The sequence below is a fragment of the Lissotriton helveticus genome, chromosome 9 (assembly GCF_964261635.1).
Source record: "Lissotriton helveticus chromosome 9, aLisHel1.1, whole genome shotgun sequence".
Lineage (NCBI taxonomy): Eukaryota > Metazoa > Chordata > Amphibia > Caudata > Salamandridae > Lissotriton > Lissotriton helveticus.
The window spans coordinates 1,083,904,694-1,083,922,576 of NC_136070.1; the positions used below are offsets into that span (position 1 = coordinate 1,083,904,694).

Consider the following 17,883-nt stretch of genomic DNA (forward strand, 5'->3'; position numbering starts at 1 on the left):
ATAATAGCTTCCGATCATAGCTTCCTGAGTCTGGCAGGTGCCAATTACACAACACCTAGACATGAATGGGGAACACCTGCCTGTTTGGGGTGTTACACCCCACCTAATAAACGTATTTTCTGATACATAGTTGGTTACAAGTGCTTTCAGTCGGATATTGTGAGATGCCAGTCGGATTTCACCAGCAATGTATACATATACACAGAAAAAATACACACTCTCCCACTCTCTGTTTTGAAAATCCTAAAAAAAAATTGGTTATTTTACAAAATATTGTGTTTCACATTCCTCTCCCTTTCCACTGCCCTTCAGGCCCTTCCCATGTACTGTACTAAAGCAGCCGATGTTCACGGCACGTTTGGATGGATGAAACCAAATGAACTTGAGAAATACATTAATGTATTAATTGTGTTTTAGAAATTATCCCACGGGCTTTCTACTCATTAATACATATTGTTATTTTTGTGTACACTAGCGACATTCAAAAATAACAACATACATATATCATGGTGGAGGTTTCTAGGAGAACCTGGTTGTGAACTAATGCATTTAAAATGACCTAATTTTGTCATGATTCGTTCATGTAATACTTTCTTCTTTTCCAATGATAATAAGTAAAAGGGAAGAGAAAAGGGATTCGAGAAATATGTTAGGAAACGCTGCACCATCCTTTGTGTGCTTTCTTTTGTTTTTCATAATGCTAATGTTTCAATAAATAACTATAATTTCCCAAACCATTACAATATGTTTCAGCTAATTTTGAATAGTGAGTAGCTTTACACCCATATCTAGAACTACCCTCTGAGCCTCTGCCATATGATTAATTTCAGCGTTCAAACTTCACAGTATGCAATACATAATTTTAAATGTTTGACCCCCCGCCCAAAACCCAGTGTACCTGGTGACAAGCAAAACAACACCATAGAAAAGCACATTTTGCGAAAAACATCTGACCATGGCCTTAACTAATTATCTCCCTGAAAATAAATTCACTATCATACACATGCCGACTATTGCCCAGTATCTCAACTTCCCTTTTGTATTTTTATTTAGAAAAGATTGGTCTTCTGTCGCCTCACATTGTCTCTCTCTTCAAACAACATACTCAACCCTTCTCACTCAGGTTTTCATGCCACTTAGCCCTTGGAAACAGAACTCACAAACATACCTAACTTTATCACAACTACACATTACAAAGGACAGTTTCAGCCTTTTAGTCTTGAACCTATCCTGCACCTTTGACACTAATGATCACTATAGGCTAGTCTTCTCTTTGGAGTCTTTAGGTACCACATGCCTGGCACACAACTGGTTCTCCCCCACTTTTCTAATGGCTCTCACACAGTTGCATTTAGACTCCAAGCCATGCACACTCAACCCATCCCCAATGGGTGCCACAAAAGGCTTACCATTGCCCCATTTCTTTTCTCACTGTACACCAGTTCTCTTGATTAATTCTTTTTTTTTTTTTTTTGCAGAGTTTTATATAGCGCAAACTAGACCCGAACCGAATCAGGTATCAGAGCGCTTTACATAGCACCAGTTACGTTACATGAGGACGGACACACAGTTAATCTTTTCCTTTGGCTTCTTGTATCACTCATACACTGACACACTGATCATACCCAACTCATGTTCTTTCCAACCTCCACACACTATCTAAAGTCATGTATCTCAGACTGGTTCACATCCGTCGAACACTGGATGGCCATTTGGTCACTCATACTGAACTCTAATGAAACTTAGTTCCTACAACTTCCTTCCTCTACACCTATACCTCTTAGAAAATACACAGTGATGCCCCTCCTCCGGACTCTCTGAAATTGTTTACATTGGCAACAAACCTCAGGGTTCACTTACCGTCCATGCAGATGGAAGCCTTCCTTACTAACATAACGCATAGTTTAATTTACGATCCACTAATTCATACCATTGAATTCAGCCAAAACACTGATCAATTTTTGTTATTTAGTAAATCTGACTTTTTTTATAGTCTTTTGATAGGTCTCCCCAATTGCGTTTTTGCAAAACTTGAGAAGGTTCTAAATGTTGCTCCTGGACTCTATACAACTATTAAGGCACATCCACACAGCCGCAAATCATCATCAGGCAGTTGCGTTCACCACTACAACAGGGTCTTACAAAACACACTAACACTTGCATGCAAACCAGTGCACAGCCTGGCCCCTCACTATCTCCAACACCATATCATTCTACATAGCAACTTAAAAATTAAGGTAAAGCCATTCCCAATTTTGTGGCAACACCTATATCATCTGGTGCTTCCTCCAATTCTGGGCTTTGCATCTGTTAGATCAGTTTTTTTGGGGCTTCTTACCTGACATTTTAGGCCACTCACTTACTTCAAGAGTTGAAAATCATTCTGACAACACATCTGCTGCAATATGAAATACAAGACGGATAAAAAAACACACTTATGTAAACATGTATATTTTGTTCCTTTAGTTACCAAAGGGATATTGTTAAGGCATTTCTGTCCCACCATTCAGATTCATATATTGCCTCAATTACTCAAAACATAAAGTGTTCCTTCCACAAAGTATGTAAAGCACTATGCGCCCATTATCTATGTGCTGCGTTATTACTGCTAATAAATATTTGTTTAACTAAAATAAATACATATTTTGTGACTGGAGTTAGAATAGCCAATGAACCTTTGCCTAAAGTATGTACTAGCTATATATATGAATTACATTGAGGTCAAACTGTTGATTGTTTTATATTTTTGTAAGGTTAAAAAATATGGCAGTGTATATTCTTGAGTAAATAACTTTAAAAAATAAGTGTTTTCACAGGCCTCTGAGTGATCCCTTATGTTTTCCTAAGCAACACAGTGAAATGTGTTTAACTTACTTAATGTCAGCAGTTATGACCCGTGAAAACCTAATCATAAAATTGATCTACATTGAGGAAAACACCAAACCATATTTACAGTAATTGGATTTTTCTCATAAATTCCACTTATTCCGTTTCAGATAGTTTGGCATTCATGTGCATGTGAGTGTTTGAGTAGTTTTCCATTCTGAGCGTCCTATTCTTGCTATTTTGTAGCAAATAGTTGTAAGGTTGGTCGATTTTTTTCCCACTGCTATTGAATGTTAAGTCTTGTGGTTGAATCCTCCATATTGCACCTAATCCCAATTTGTCTAATTACTTCCTCCGATTGAAAGTGCTCCAGTTAGTTGTCACTTGTTCATTGACTAGTGTTTGCCTAGTGAAACTGTGCCATGTACAAATCCTGCAAACCAAAACATAGTTAAATAATTGAAGCTTTAGGAAAATTGACAAAATGTACAAATTAAACATTTTAATGCTCCCAGTCACGATTATAAATATCGAAATGTCAACGAATACCATAACTTATCTCTAGCTTGCAGTGACATGAAGATTCTGGATGGAGTCAGATAGTCCATAAAATCTGGATTCATCCTAACTAGCCATTGGAAAAAACTTAAATAGCAAAGAGGCTTTTATCCTTTCAGATGGACTTCTAAGATAAAAGAGTGGAACTCTGATGATAGCAATGAGGATTGCAGCCTACTATTCCATATGTACAAAGTTTGAAGACATTGTATTTACAGCTGTATTACAAAGGGAGGAAAAAGGCTAACAAAACTGGACCAAAGAAACTTGCAACAGATGGCAGTTCACTGGAAATGTGTATTTTCCTCTTATATGCTAATTGTCTTTATGGAGCTAAAAATAGACTCTGGGAAGAGGCTAGAACCACATGTATATATACTGTATCAAGTATAAAGTATGGGTATGTAAGCAAAGCTAACATGCTAGTATTGTACAAGGGGAGAAAATCCTGCTTAGCACAAAAAAAACTGAGCACACCATACAACTTTTTCTTGAAGATTCTGTAGAAATGAAAGGAAGCTCTTGATTCAATAATGTACTCCAAGAAGTTATATATATCGAAGTTTGAGTAGTTGCTTTCCAGCATCTTTGTTTTCCGGTTGACATGATTATCGCTGGAACTGCTGAAGTCTTCATATTTTGCAACAACATTGATACAGATGAAGGGAGCAATCTATATCTCAAAGGGCGAATCTTTCTCGCAAATTAATGTGTTAAATGTTACAAATATTTGTTTTTCCAAATCACATATCGGAGGTTCCAATATTTCCTTTCTGGAACCTAGCTCAATGAACTATTCTCATAATTTTCCATTGAAAAGTCTACCATTTGAGTTCATATTTCTATGAAACATATTCTTTCGCTCAGTGATACCCCACTGTTCATGTTTGAAAAAAGTCAAAGTGCAAGTAAGAAATCCATTTGGCTTGGAAATGCTATAGATGGTTGAAACTTTCAGTGTGACATCTTTTGAATTTCACTGAATCTTCGGTTCTGCTTTCATGTAGGACACTCAATGTTAGGTTCTCGGGTGAATCTGAAAGACATAAGTGCAAATGATCAAGTTACTATTTTGGATACTATAAACGGTTCTGTAGCTGTTTGAAGACGACATACTGAAAATAATTCAACACTTCTGGGAATGCCATGTTGAATTATATCAAAATGGTACTTGAATGTAAAATATATTTTAATATTTAACAACATTACGCTAAATAAAATGTATTGCTATACCTTGACAATGACTTCAGGTAAGGTGAATATATTATTCCCTCCAACCATCTAAAAATGTCCTTCCAGTCAATGTTTTGCCTCCTAAAAATGTCTAATATATATGCTTATATCCCTGAAATTTGGTTCACTCCACATGTAAAGGTACAGGTATAGACCTTAGTACAGTTATGGAAGTCTGACACATTTCCTTTACCACTGAAAAGAATAACAACCCAACTATGGCGAAAGATATATTAACGCCCTTTCCTCTGATTGTGCAAGTGGTGTAACCCATGAGCGAGTCTGCTGCATCAATCCACCAAGCTATGCAGTGATTACTGGCATCCCAAACATTTCATACGGGAACATGGCACAATGAAAAGTGAGCAGCTAAGAAGGGTCAGATGCATCTTAAATTCATCCACCTCACAGAACTATTGATTATAAACTGTGCCGCAACACCGGTATCATGTACACAACTCACTTGAGGTTAAAGGTTTAGGTCCTCATTACGAGTGTATTACAACTTTTGAAATTCAATAGCACAAGGATTGGAACTTAAAAGGTGCAATAATTATCGCCTATTACAAGTTGTGCCATTTACAGTGGGACATAACTTGGACATTTTGATGCTTTGTGCACCAAAACCCACTTGTACTGGTATTTCCTATAACCCCGGGCATAGTGGGTGTAGCGGGGCTACGCGGAAGGCTACAGGGTTCAGAACAAACTCTGTGGAGCTCCGCCACCCGCCTCCCAAGCCCCTATTAACAATGGCTTAAAACTTAAATTAAAACAACTTTTAAGTGAAATAAAAACCACTTATCTTGGCTGCGGCGCCCTGGGCTGCCCTCTTCCTCTTCATTGCCATCTCTGGGGAAACTGCACATGCGCGCGCATTTCATTTCTCCAGAGACGACGATGAAAAGGAGGAGGGCAGACCAGGGACGCCGCATACAAGGTAAGTGTTTTTTATTTACTTTAAAAGTCATTTTATTTGAGTTTTAAGTGATTGTTAATAGGGGGGTGGGAGGCGTGGGCTGGCCAACTCTGCTCAACCATGGAGTGTGCGGAGAGTTGCCTACTCATCGTTCTCAGCAGAACGCGGAGTAGGCAAATCTCTGCACACTCCGCGGCGGAGTGGAGGTTTCCGCCCGGGGTTAATTTACTATTTAACAGGCATTGTTCTCCAGTAAAACTTTTCACCTGCCAAAATTTACCTGGGGAAAATTGTGATGCATGTGGTAACTACCACAAAACCACAAACAGTGGTGTGCACAGAGATCAGAAAATTATGGGCACATGCTTAATGAGTTGCGCTGTATGATGATAGTTGATCACATTACCTAATGTGTTGAAACAATTTGGGCTTTATATGGCGATATGGCCAATGGTAGCAGCTTTGGCACAATGTGGCAAGGTTCAGATCAGGAATACTTGAGAGCTAGTGTTTCAGCATATTTCAGCAATATGTGGAGGGAGATAACTCACTTCTGCATAGTTCTGGCGCTGGTGGCCGTAGTTGGGGAATCAGACCCATTAGAAGAGTTATACATCTGCATTCAAAAGCAATTTCCAAATACTTTTCATGAAAAGAAGACAATTATAAATACATGCAACTTTTAGTACTCATTTGCACATCTGTAGATGAGGTGATTCATTTTAAGCAAACTAATTGTTTGAATTAGGTTTAGATCTTATAAAGTAACAAGGAACGATAAAAAGTTGTTACTAGGAAATAGCATTCGCTTATTAACCCACTTGTTTTGACTAATTTATAAAAGCACCATAAATATATCATAGACATAGCATAAGAAAGTAGTACACCAGTTACAGGCTCGAAGTGAGAAATAGCCAAAGAATAAGAAACTATTAGTGCATAAGGTACAATCTCAAAGGAAGGCATTAAGATCACTCAGTGACTTTTATACACTATGTTCCACTCATCAATTTAAGTATAGCATTATGAGACCCTCGACATTTTATTGTCTTCATTCAAATATGTGTGTGATGCTCCATACAAATGAAACAATGCACAACAGAATGATGAACCTCAATTTCTGAAAATACCAACTGCCAAAGGCAAATTCTTGCTTCCTTTAGCTACCAGGTACCAGGTAAAATTAGCAATTAACTGAATCTAGCTAAATAATAATAATAATTATAGTCACATTTGTGGCTGGTATTCTGACATCATATTTGTTACCACACTTGTCACTGGCTAGATGTTAGTGGGTGTGTTAGTTGGGAGATCTACAATTTCCCACTCTGAAACTTTTAGACCAAGCATCTCTAGTGCTGTGTATGTTATGTGCCTAGTGTACCAGCTGCATTGACCTCTTTCACCATCTCTATTGTCAAAACATCAAAGGCGGTGACGGGTCCTGTTGGTCTGAATAGTGCTGTGTCCATTCCCTCTACCCCTTCCCCAGGCATCCATATGCGGCCTGCAGTCAGCATGCATGGATTTAGAGATGAGGTGGCTTGCCTGTGCTAAAGATTCTCATAGCAGTAGAAAAGTAAAGTACAATGGGATGCTATTTTTATTTTGTACCACAATTCTGTTTTTTACTCTCTCTAGAGACGTGTATGATTTTATTGGATGTTTTTAATATGGTGTATCTTTAATGACCTTCTTCGGAAGGACGAATAAAGAAAGAATTGATTGATTGATTGATACTCTCTCTAGTAGTTGGGGGCTGTTCATTAGTCCTTTAGCTAAATGGACAACTGTTTTAGGGTCAGTAAATCAGTTATTTGGAGTCCAAACCAAACAACATGCACATACATACAGAGATAAAAACCTTTGTCGTCATGGGTCGAATGAGTGGCGCCTGATTGTCCAGGCTGCTAGCAAATAACCAAGGGCCCGATTCTCAAAAGTAATCTGAATGTAAATCCTAACTTTACGACTTTCGGTATTCACAAAAGGCATTTAGGACTTTACTACTCCTAAACTGAGACAAAATCCTAATTTTATGACTTTTGGTATACACAAAAGGAATTTAGGAGTAGTAAAGTTAGGATTCCTAACTTTACTACTCCTAAATACCTTTTGTGAATACTGAAAGTCGTAAAGTAAGAATTTTGTCTCAGTTTAGAAGTAGTAAAGTTTGGAATCCTAACTTTACTACTCCTAAATGCCTTTTGTGAATACTGAAAGTCATAGAGTTATGATTTTGTTTCAGTTTAGGAGTAGTAAAGTTAGGAATTCTAACTTTACTGCTCCTGAATGCCGTTGTGAATTCCAAAAGTCGTAAAGTTAGGATTGTGTCTCAAATTGCTTTTGTGAATAGGGCTCTATGGGCCCGATGTAGGTAATTCAGATTTACCGACTCTTAAATACCGAATCATACCGATTCGGTATTTAAGAGTCGGTAAATCTGAAGCAGGCAGATGTAGGTAAAAAATTACCGAATCTGTACGAGTCGGTATTTACCGAATCGGTAAATACCGAATCGCTATTTCCCATTGATTCCTATGGGCCTTGCAGCCCATAGGAATCAATGGGAAATACCGAATCGGTATTTACCGATTCAGTAAATACCGAATCCTGCAAGGGTGCAGGGGGTGTCACTTTGACACCCTCTAGTACCCCAAGTACAGGCATGTGTGCCATGTGGCACACAGACATACCCTAAGGGCATGTCTGTGTGTCACATGGCACAGGTGTACATGCACAGATGTGCATGTACACCTGTATTCGGTATTTTATCACCCAATAGGATTGGGTGGTAAAATACAGAATTATGAAGGCCTGTAGCACTGTAAACAGTGCTACCTACATCTGGAATTTACCGAATCGGTAAAATTACCGATTCGGTATTTTACAGAATCGGTATATTTACCGATTCGGTACATTTACCGATTGTGCAAAATATTGGCCCCTACATCTCAATCATCAAATACCGGTCGGTAACGGCCGAATTCGGCCGTTACCGACCGGTATTTGGTGACCTACATCGGGCCCTTAGTTCCTAATGTGGCTATCTTCTACCTAATTAAACTTCTTGACTGATTTTAGTCTAACGCTTAACATTTAGGAAAATCAACCATGGTGCCGAAAGTTTTTTGTTCAGTTAGACAAAGTGCACATATTGAGCGAAAAATGTTTTCTATTCACAAACAAACATGTAATGCATTTTTGAAAAGGCCTGTTTTCTACAGCAGGGCTGTAAAAACGTTTTCCCCTTTTTGTATTTTTTTGTATTGATTTTATAAAGCATTAAGAGCCTGATTATGATGAGGGTCGCAGGCTTTCTGAGCCTCATCATGGTTTCAGTATCGACCACTGCATTACAATGCAGGCGGTCGAAACTGAAACTGGATGGTCATTCAAGCTGGATTCTGACGGGCTCAAGGAGCCTCTTGGACAGTCAGAGATCGGCACGTAATCCCAATGGTTGGCGTTTCTGGCGTTGGGATTACGATGTCGTTAACCAACAGGCTTTCCATGTCAGGCTTTCTGGTATGGAAAGCAAGTCAGAAAGTGACTTTGGGGACCATAGAAGGTCCCCCTTCACCAGGCAGTCTCTGGTTTGGGGCTGAGGTGGTACCTACGGTGCCCCCCTGTGAATCACTGCACCGTGTGGCAGGCACCATGAGTTGCCTCCCATACGGTGTAGGGATTCACACAAACTCCCATTTCTCTATGGGAGCTTGTGCTATGGCCAGTTTACAGCTGCAGCACAAGCTTCCATAGAGAAATGGGAGCATGCAACTGCACCATGTGGCGGTGCCTGCCACATGATGCAGGAATGTTTAAGGGGCACCATAGGAGCCCACCAGACCCCATAATGGAGGCCCCAAAGTAACTTTCTGCCACCCTTTTCATGGTGGGTGGATCGCCAATAAATGGCAGGCGGAAATCGATATCATAATCCCGGCGGCGGAGCCGAGGCGGGTTCTGCCATCATTATGGGATTATCATCACACCTGCTACCACAATGGGCTCTGTGAGCCCATCAGAAGCAGAGCAGAATCCCCCCAGCGTTTTCCCTCCGATTGCCTGCATTTTAATACGGTGGTGGGAGGGAATACATCAATGTTGGGCAGAAAGCCTCTGACTAGCTGTAGGATGGCTTTCTACCCAACATCGAAATCGGGCCCAAAGTCTCGAGTTGTTATTGCCACATCATCGGCATAAGCAAATACCTTGTATTCTATTTTATCTTGAATTACCAGCTTGATAATCTTGCTCCTCTCCAGTTGAATTCAAATTGCGTTGATATATAGTGCAAATAATAATGGGGAGCAAGAACCTCCATGCCTTGTCCCCATGGAAATAAGTGTCTTTGATTCAAGTCCATGTATCTGTATCTTGGCAGTAGGAGTTTTATCTAAACCTTAATGGCTTGAAAGAAACCACTCCCAAAGCCTATCCCTTCTAAAATTGACCATAAATAATTCCACGCCACTTGGTCAAAGGCTTTTCTCAGCACCTAATAAAATAGGTGCGAGTAGTGTCTTTTGTTTTGCTGCTAAGTCAAAAAGCGTGACCACCCTCCGTACATGATCCACAATTCCCCTTTTGGGGATAAATCTGTGTTTTCTACATGAAACCAAAGGAATTATAACTCTACTCAGTCTATTTGCCAGTACTTTTGCATAGACCTTACTATTGCAATTTACTAGAGATACAGGCCTGTAGGAGCCAGGTAGCAGGGGAGACTTCTCTTTCTTTACTAAAATTGATATGCTTGAATCCTCCCATGAGGAAGAAATAGAGCCTGTTGTACCTCCCTAAACATCAACAACATATCTTTCCATAATTCAGAGAAGAAGACTTACAATAATTCTATAAGGAGGGGGTCTGGTCCCGCAGCTTTTCCTGTGGCCTTAGACATTATGGCGTCTGAGATTTCTTGCTTATAAATTGTGAGATTCAGTGCCATCTGATCTCCTTCACTCAATCTACTGCCCCCTAAATCATGATAGAGGTTTTCATATACATCGGTGAGGATTCAACATCGTTCGCATAACGTTTAGCTTATAAATCTTCAAAAACCTTAATAATTCTTACTGTCGTTTCCACAATTTTTGCCTTCTTAATCCTTAATGGTTTTTATGTCTCCTCATCGCCCCTTTGATCTGAAATGCGTAGCCAATAGCTTGCCAGTAGCCTCACCATACTCATAGCAGTCTGATGTATATGTGTGATATTTCAACGCTATTTCTTTGCTAAAATATTGAATCATTTTGGCTTTCCTTTTGGCTATTTCCTGCTGCATTTCTTGAGGATCCTGTCCATTTCTTATATTCCGAATAAATTCCTTCTCAACTTCTGCCAATCTACTATACATATATCTTATTTCCTCATTTCTCACCTTTTCAAGGTGTAAATTAAAACTAAGAGCCTCTCCCTTAATCCCAGCCTTTAGGGTATCCCAAACTATCTTTGTGGGAGCCATACCCCTATTTACCTCTTACAATTGTTGTAACCAGGTCCTTAAATGATCTGCATATGGTGGCTCTGCTAAAATTGCCCAATCAAGGGTACATGGTCCCCATGGTCCCCGTGGTCCCTGTGGTCTGCCAATGCCCTCCACAGGTATTGTAAAGGTCAATGGATTGTGGTCCGTTATCACTTGAGGAGTGATCACAATTATCACTTCACAGGCCCCACTAGCAGTCATAAAAAATCATCCAAGCAGGCCATCTTATTATGTTGATGAGAATGAAAGGTAAAACCAGGATCAGGAGCCTATACTTATCCTATAGATCTACTAAGTCATGATATTCCACAAGGTGTTCAAGGGGCCTATAAAACCTCAGTTTCTGTCCTTAATTCACCTGTTCATTTAAGTGCCTATGAATCAGATTGAAATGAATATTAAGGTCCCTGCACAGTACCAATGAAATGGGCCATGAGGCTGAGTCTAAATTTAATTAATTGATAATCGTTGCCTCATCTATATTAGCCCCGTAAATTGAACATAATGTACAGTGCATCATGCCTTTTTTACATTCTAGAATTACCCACTATCTTAGCCCATCTACCAGTCATCGAGGTACAGTACATATGTGATTATTTTGAAAACACGCAACCCCTCTGGATGTCACAATTTGTTGGGTACATGCCAAAACATTTAGGCTCAGTCCCTTAAAAAGGAATATGGATATGAGTCTCCTGAATACAAACTATATCAGATCTCAATGCTCTTAAAACAAGGGCAGCTCTAGCTCTTTCATTCCTATCAATTAGGCTACATATATTTATCGAACTGATACGTAATTTATCAATTCGCTTTTGCCCTCCCGTATCTGCCATTAGAGACTACTTCCTTCATAATATCTCCTATAATATTTTCCCAGAGTAGAAGAAAGGAAAAGAAGACACGCATCCCACAGATGTCCAAAATTCCTTAAGTCAACTGGTGTTACTTCCACATGACCTATTGTACCTATATCATTGTTGCTTTATTTTTCCTGCTTAAAAATGTCTAAGTTCTGTGCGCCACCATTAAATTCACTCAAACCCCCTCCCCTTGCCCCCACCTAACCTTTCCAGCTCACCCCTCTAATCTCCCACATCCTACTTCTCCCTCCTCTGCACCCACTCAGGGCATTAGGACCAAGCAAGTCCAACATGTTGGTATGCAAACCTCAGAGCCACCCATTCCTATATCTACAAAAGCATTCATCATTCTAAATTTATAAAAACCAACCAGTCTCCTCCCTTTTCATTACCCCAGGCCTTATTCATTCAGCTCATATTTGTCAGAGATTCTTAGGCATTAGCATCTGTAGCCAAAAGGCGTGATTTGTCCCTCACCGCAATTTTCAATTTTGTAGGATTTTACTAAAAGGCTTGTGCCCCCTTACCTTAGGACAGCGGTATCAATTGGCGAAGCCACTATCTTTTTCATACGGTAGTATGGCAGTAAGCTGGTCTAACAAAAAACTCCTGCCCTTTTGCTGAATGTTTCTAATCCGGCCGAGTCAAATCATAGAGAACCTGCTGCTCCAAAAAAGTGCCCATTAAAATCAAAATAGCCCTTGGTTTGGACTCTGCCTGCCGTGATCATGGATTTAATTTAAACGGAATCCTGTGCGCTCTTTGAATTTGAACATCCCAATTCCACTGCGCAAGTTCTAGAAAAGCTTCCTTACATAGCTCATCCACATATTTGCGTTCGTCCAGCCCTTCAGCCTCTTCAGGGTTACTCAAAATCCTTAAGTTGTTCCTCCTTAATATATTTTCAAGATCTTCAAATTTTTATTGGGTATTTCTGTGTGAGCTTTCAAAATCCTGGTTGTTTCTTTCTGAGCAGAGGCGTCATCTTCAAGTTTAGATGCTCTGTTCTTCGCCTCTCCCATTCTATTAGCAAATTCCTGCATGATTTAGATATTTGTCTGATAGCTTTTGTATTTTGCGGCAGGCACTTTGCATTCATTGGCTCTCTGTTTTTGTCTCTTTGTGATGGGCATAATGCTTTGATCTTATATGAGAGCTTCACCATGAGCTGTTTCCCTCAAACATGAGGCAGCCGAGTAGACTCAGAGCAATTCTTACTCTCCTGATTTTTTATTTTTATTTTCCTTTTTAGATGTTTCTTTAGCTTTTTTCTGCCCGATTCCTTCCTTAAAATTTCTGAGGTCCTGTGCGACTGCTGCTCTCTCCCAGATTGCTCTTGTCACTTACTACACTCCCTATGAAGCTTTTCCTGGAAGAAAAATCACTCATTTCGAACTCCTCTTCCTTAGATCTGCTAGAATGGTTTGAGAAAGAGAAGACATTATCACCAGACTCAATCTCTGGTCCAGCTACCCCTGGCACTTCAGTCTGTACAGATTTTATAATGTCGGTAGTATCTGAGGTAATTACCCTTTTTGAGGTATGTAACAGAGTACCAGCCTCAGAAGTATTATTGGGGCTAACGTAATCAGGAGAGAGCACCTTTTCAACAATGAGGGAGTAGGGCAAGTAGTTAATGATTCACTACCCATAGCAGTCCCCTCTTGCATACCTGCTGTTAAGCCTCCTGTTAAGGGGAAGATAATAGCCTGATCCTTCTTAGCAGTAGAGTTCTCCTTGCCTTCTGCCGATTGTGTACTATCCAAAAGAACATTCTCCACTTTTCCCAAATCACTCAGAGAGGGTGTTTTAACCAGGACCGCTTCTTCTGCCATCCTGCAGCGTCCAGGGCTCTAGAGACATGGCTGTCTGTTTCTGTAGGGGTCAGCCTATGAGCCGCAGTCACTGTCCCTGGGGAAGGCTGAATGCCTAACACTGCCGGCAGTGCCTGGGTGCTGCTGCGGGGCTTCCAATTCCTCATGCGCTTGGATGCATCTCGTCAGTCCAGCGTCGAAAGTGGCGTCAGAGCTCCTGCAGAGTTTGCCGCACAAAGCGTGTTGCACAACGAATCCTGGTAAGCGATATCCAATCCAGCGACCATACACTTTGCAGCTCAGACTGTCATATCCTAATCAGTGAGCAAATCATCAACATTTCCATAGCAGTAGTTATGCACCACAGGGGATAATCATTAAAACTGCATCATCCTTAAGGCCGAATCAGAGAAGTGTGTTACAGCTGCCTAGACGTGCCCGCCATCTTGCCCCTCTGCAAAAACTGTTTCCTATGTAACTTATTAATTCAAATCTTTATTTGTTTTATAGGAAAGTGCTTTAAAATCCAAAGTTGCAGCATATAGTTAATGATTAGGGGTATGTGAATGCCTCCTCCTCCATTTCTCAGTGCTTCTCCATTAGCAGATATGATTCACAGTTCCAGGTAGTGATTTTAAATATATTTATATATTTAGATATGTTATGTTATGTTATGTTATATTAATTTATTGTGCGCAACAGCTACTCCAGCCAAGGAGCGTCCCGGCGCAGAGACAAGGAGAACATAACACAACAGGAAAGATAAAACCTAAAAGGGACAGCTAAAACAAGATTGTTTTAATAGCTCTCCGGAAAGGCAACAGGTCTTCTAGCAAACGGATTTCAACTGGGAGGGTGTTCCAAATTAGTGCAGCTTTCACGCTGAAGGAACGACCCCCCATCCGGCTGAGTCTAAATCTGGGGACCACAGCAAGGGCTTGGCCCTGGGATCGAAGACTACGGGTGGGGACATAGAAAGAGATGCAGTTGGACAAGATTTCGGGGCCGATACCTCTTAAGATTTTGAAGGTCAAACAAAGGACCTTAAAAAGAATACGCTTCCTTACAGGGAGCCAATGCAGGGAGCGGAGGACATTCGACACCGGGCAAAATCTGGGTAGGCCAACAATGGCTCTAGCCGCAGCATTTTGAACCCGCTGCAGGCGAGTTAACTCAGCCTGGTTGGCCCCAGCCAGGAGAGAGCTAGCGTAGTCCAGACGAGAGATGATGGTTGCCTGGACTACAAGCTGTCTAGTTGGGGCGTCGAAGAATTTAAGAGCAGGTCTTAATCCTCTTAACAGACCGAAACAACAGGCTGCAGTTTTTTTGGTATGCCCAACAAAAGTAAGGCCAGCGTCCAACCAGACCCCCAGATTTTTCACCTCCGACACCGGGGTCGGAGTGGGGCCCAGCTCAGACGGCCACCACTGATCGCCCCATAGCTCCACTCCCTTCCCGACAACCATTACCTCCGTTTTCGTGGCGTTAAGCTGGAGACAGTTTCCTGTCAACCAGTTAGCCACTGCCTTCAGTCCAGACTGAAACCTGGGGGCATCATGTTCTGCATCCCCGCTGAGAGTAACCGCCAGCTGTGTGTCATCGGCATATGAGACCAAAGTTAGGCCCCACTGCCTCGCGACATCAGCCAGCGGTCTCACGTAAAGATTGAACAACGTGGGACTCAGCGAGGACCCTTGCGGGACCCCCATGGCCAGAGGCTGGAAACTGGACGTGAAGGGAGGGATGGCAACACAGAAGGAGCGGTTGTCCAGGAAGGAGCGGAACCATTGCAACGCCAAACCACTGATACCAATCTCCTCGAGCCGATGCAGGAGGATGCTGTGAGATACCGTATCGAAGGCGGCGCTGAGATCTAACAATATCAGCGCCGCCGTCTGACCAGCATCCAACCTTGCACGCAGATGTTCCACCATCACAAGAAGAGCGGTCTCCGTGCTGTGACCAGCACGGAAGCCATTCTGTGTGGGGTCGAGGGCATTGGTCCGAGCTAGATGTTCAGACAGGGCCAGATTGACATGGGCCTCTGTCAACTTTGCCGGCCAGGGTAACAGCGAGATGGGACGGAAGCTTTCAGGCTTAGACGGGTCCAAGGAAGGTTTTTTGATAATCGGGGACACCACCGCCTGCTTCCATTTAGTTGGAACTACCCCCGACTCCAAGGAGAGGTTGACAAGGGAACGCACAACAGGGCGTCCCATAAAGGCCTGATCTCGAAAGAGAGCAGGTCTCACTGGATCGGATGGAGACCCAGATTTAACTTGCAAAGCAAGTTTATCAAACCCATCCGAGGTAAGAGGGGGAAATGAACGTAGGGTGATCTGACGAGGTGTCCCATTGGAACTCCCCGACGAGACCCCAATGCTAGGGAACGTCCGATAGATAGCTTGGACTTTTCCCAAGAAATAGGAGGCAAGGGATTCGCAGTGGGAGACAGAACTCCCGGCTGTAGAGGGAGTCCGCTTGGCCATAAGATCTTTAACCGCCTTGAAGATGGCCCTTGACGGGTTTGTGCTGTTCCGGAATTCTTCCAGTATTTGTTGCAAAGTGAGGTACAGTAAAAGATCTTCAACAGTTGACACATGTTTCGCTCTTCAGGGTCAATCAGACCAGGGCTTCGTCAGGTTTTCACAGTGATAACATCAGGGTTTTCAGAGTCAGCTCAGGGTAAGTAAATCTTGTGGCACAAAAGTCATTCACCATATACAATCTGTTTTTTAAGGCTGCTACGGAATCAGTGTGTTGATTCTTCAGTGATTCAGACTGTTGTTCTACAGAATCATGTTTCCACTCTTGTTTTTGTTTTTCAACCATAATCTGACTGATAAGTTCTTCATACTGATTTTGGAAATCCTCCTCTTAAGACTCCTCCAGCATATCTCTCAGACAACCAGCACACATAAACAGCATATAGTTAATGTAGTATCAAATGATCTTTGGAATGTACAGATTTATTTTCTATTTGAAATGTTAAACATGGCCTGTCTAAACTCGGATGACATGCTTAACTAAGGGGAATTCAAATTCCTGGGTGGTCTACTGTCATTCACATATACTTTCATTTGTGTATGTATAATTGAACGTCCTGCAAAGTACATTTGGCAGTGTTTGAGAATATAGTAAGTTTATGCCAAAGCTCAAACAGTTAAATGGTGCTCATACAACAACAAAAACACCCTGCTAGGACAGGTGTTGTATGTGGTCCCAACAATGCTTGAAGGTCCATGATAATGCAACATACAAGAAAGATCAAAGCATTTTTCTCAATATTTCAAAGTAACAGTACAGTTTTAGATAAAAGACGGTTGATGGTCAGGGTGTTTCAGATTAAAATACACATTTATTCTTCCTCAAGAGATAAAATGCTGTTCCTACATGTGGAAGAGTAAATGGTATTACAATGTTAGATGTGAACAAGATGAGCAGCGGGCACAGGTTTTGTTCATACTGGTAGTGAACTACTAGGATGATTCTCTTATCGGCAGTTCTGCACTTTTGTATCCCATTTCTGTTTCCTCTTCCTCAACTCCAAACTTTCAAAATCCTTCATAAAGTTCAGTTTGGACATTGACTCAGTAGACCAGGACCTAGGTGCGATTTGTGGCCAACCACAATGATCAGTATGTCAGATACAGAAACCAGGTTTGGCTTGGTCAGCAGTTTTAGCGTAAGACCAAAAAACGGAAATTCAAAATTCGCAGGGTGACAAGGCAGGAAATTGTACTGAGGTCGGACAGCCATTGGACAAAGTCCCAGTGAAGCTGTTGGTGGGAAAAGCTCAGAGCGAGAGAAATTTGAATTTTGCACCCAGTGAAGTCATCTCAGTAATTTTTTACTTAGTGCTTCCACCCCGGCCGAGCATGGTTCCCTCGATACTCAGGCCTTGAGCATGAGACACTGGCTTGAATCAGCCAGCGATACTGTTGCGCCGTTTAAATGCAATAAACTAAAACGCCCCCACGATGCTCAGAGATGGTTCTCAGAAGACCTTAAAGTAAAAAAACTCTTACTCCGGCAGGCCGAGCGAAACTGGAGGCGAGAATATGCCCCTAAGAAAAAATTGCTATTCACGGCCCAGCTCAAAGATTACAAGCAAGCCATCCTTCAGGCAAAAACTCTGTACTTCTCTAAGAAGATCGTAGACTCTGCCATCAAGGC

The 17,883-nt window shown here is 41.5% G+C and overlaps 1 protein-coding gene across 2 annotated transcripts in view; it reads right to left on the minus strand.

Annotated features, from left to right (window-relative positions):
• Positions 1 to 3,313: 3,313 nt before the first annotated feature.
• The window catches only part of TAFA1 (TAFA chemokine like family member 1), a 1,287,521-nt gene continuing 1,272,951 nt past the window's right edge, over positions 3,314 to 17,883 (minus strand). For both annotated transcript variants that reach the window (XM_078661481.1, XM_078661480.1), the window contains one exon: positions 3,314 to 4,420. In XM_078661481.1, coding sequence (XP_078517607.1) covers positions 4,403 to 4,420 — 18 coding nt within the window. In that variant the 3' untranslated portion in view covers positions 3,314 to 4,402. The remainder of the gene's footprint in view (positions 4,421 to 17,883) is intronic.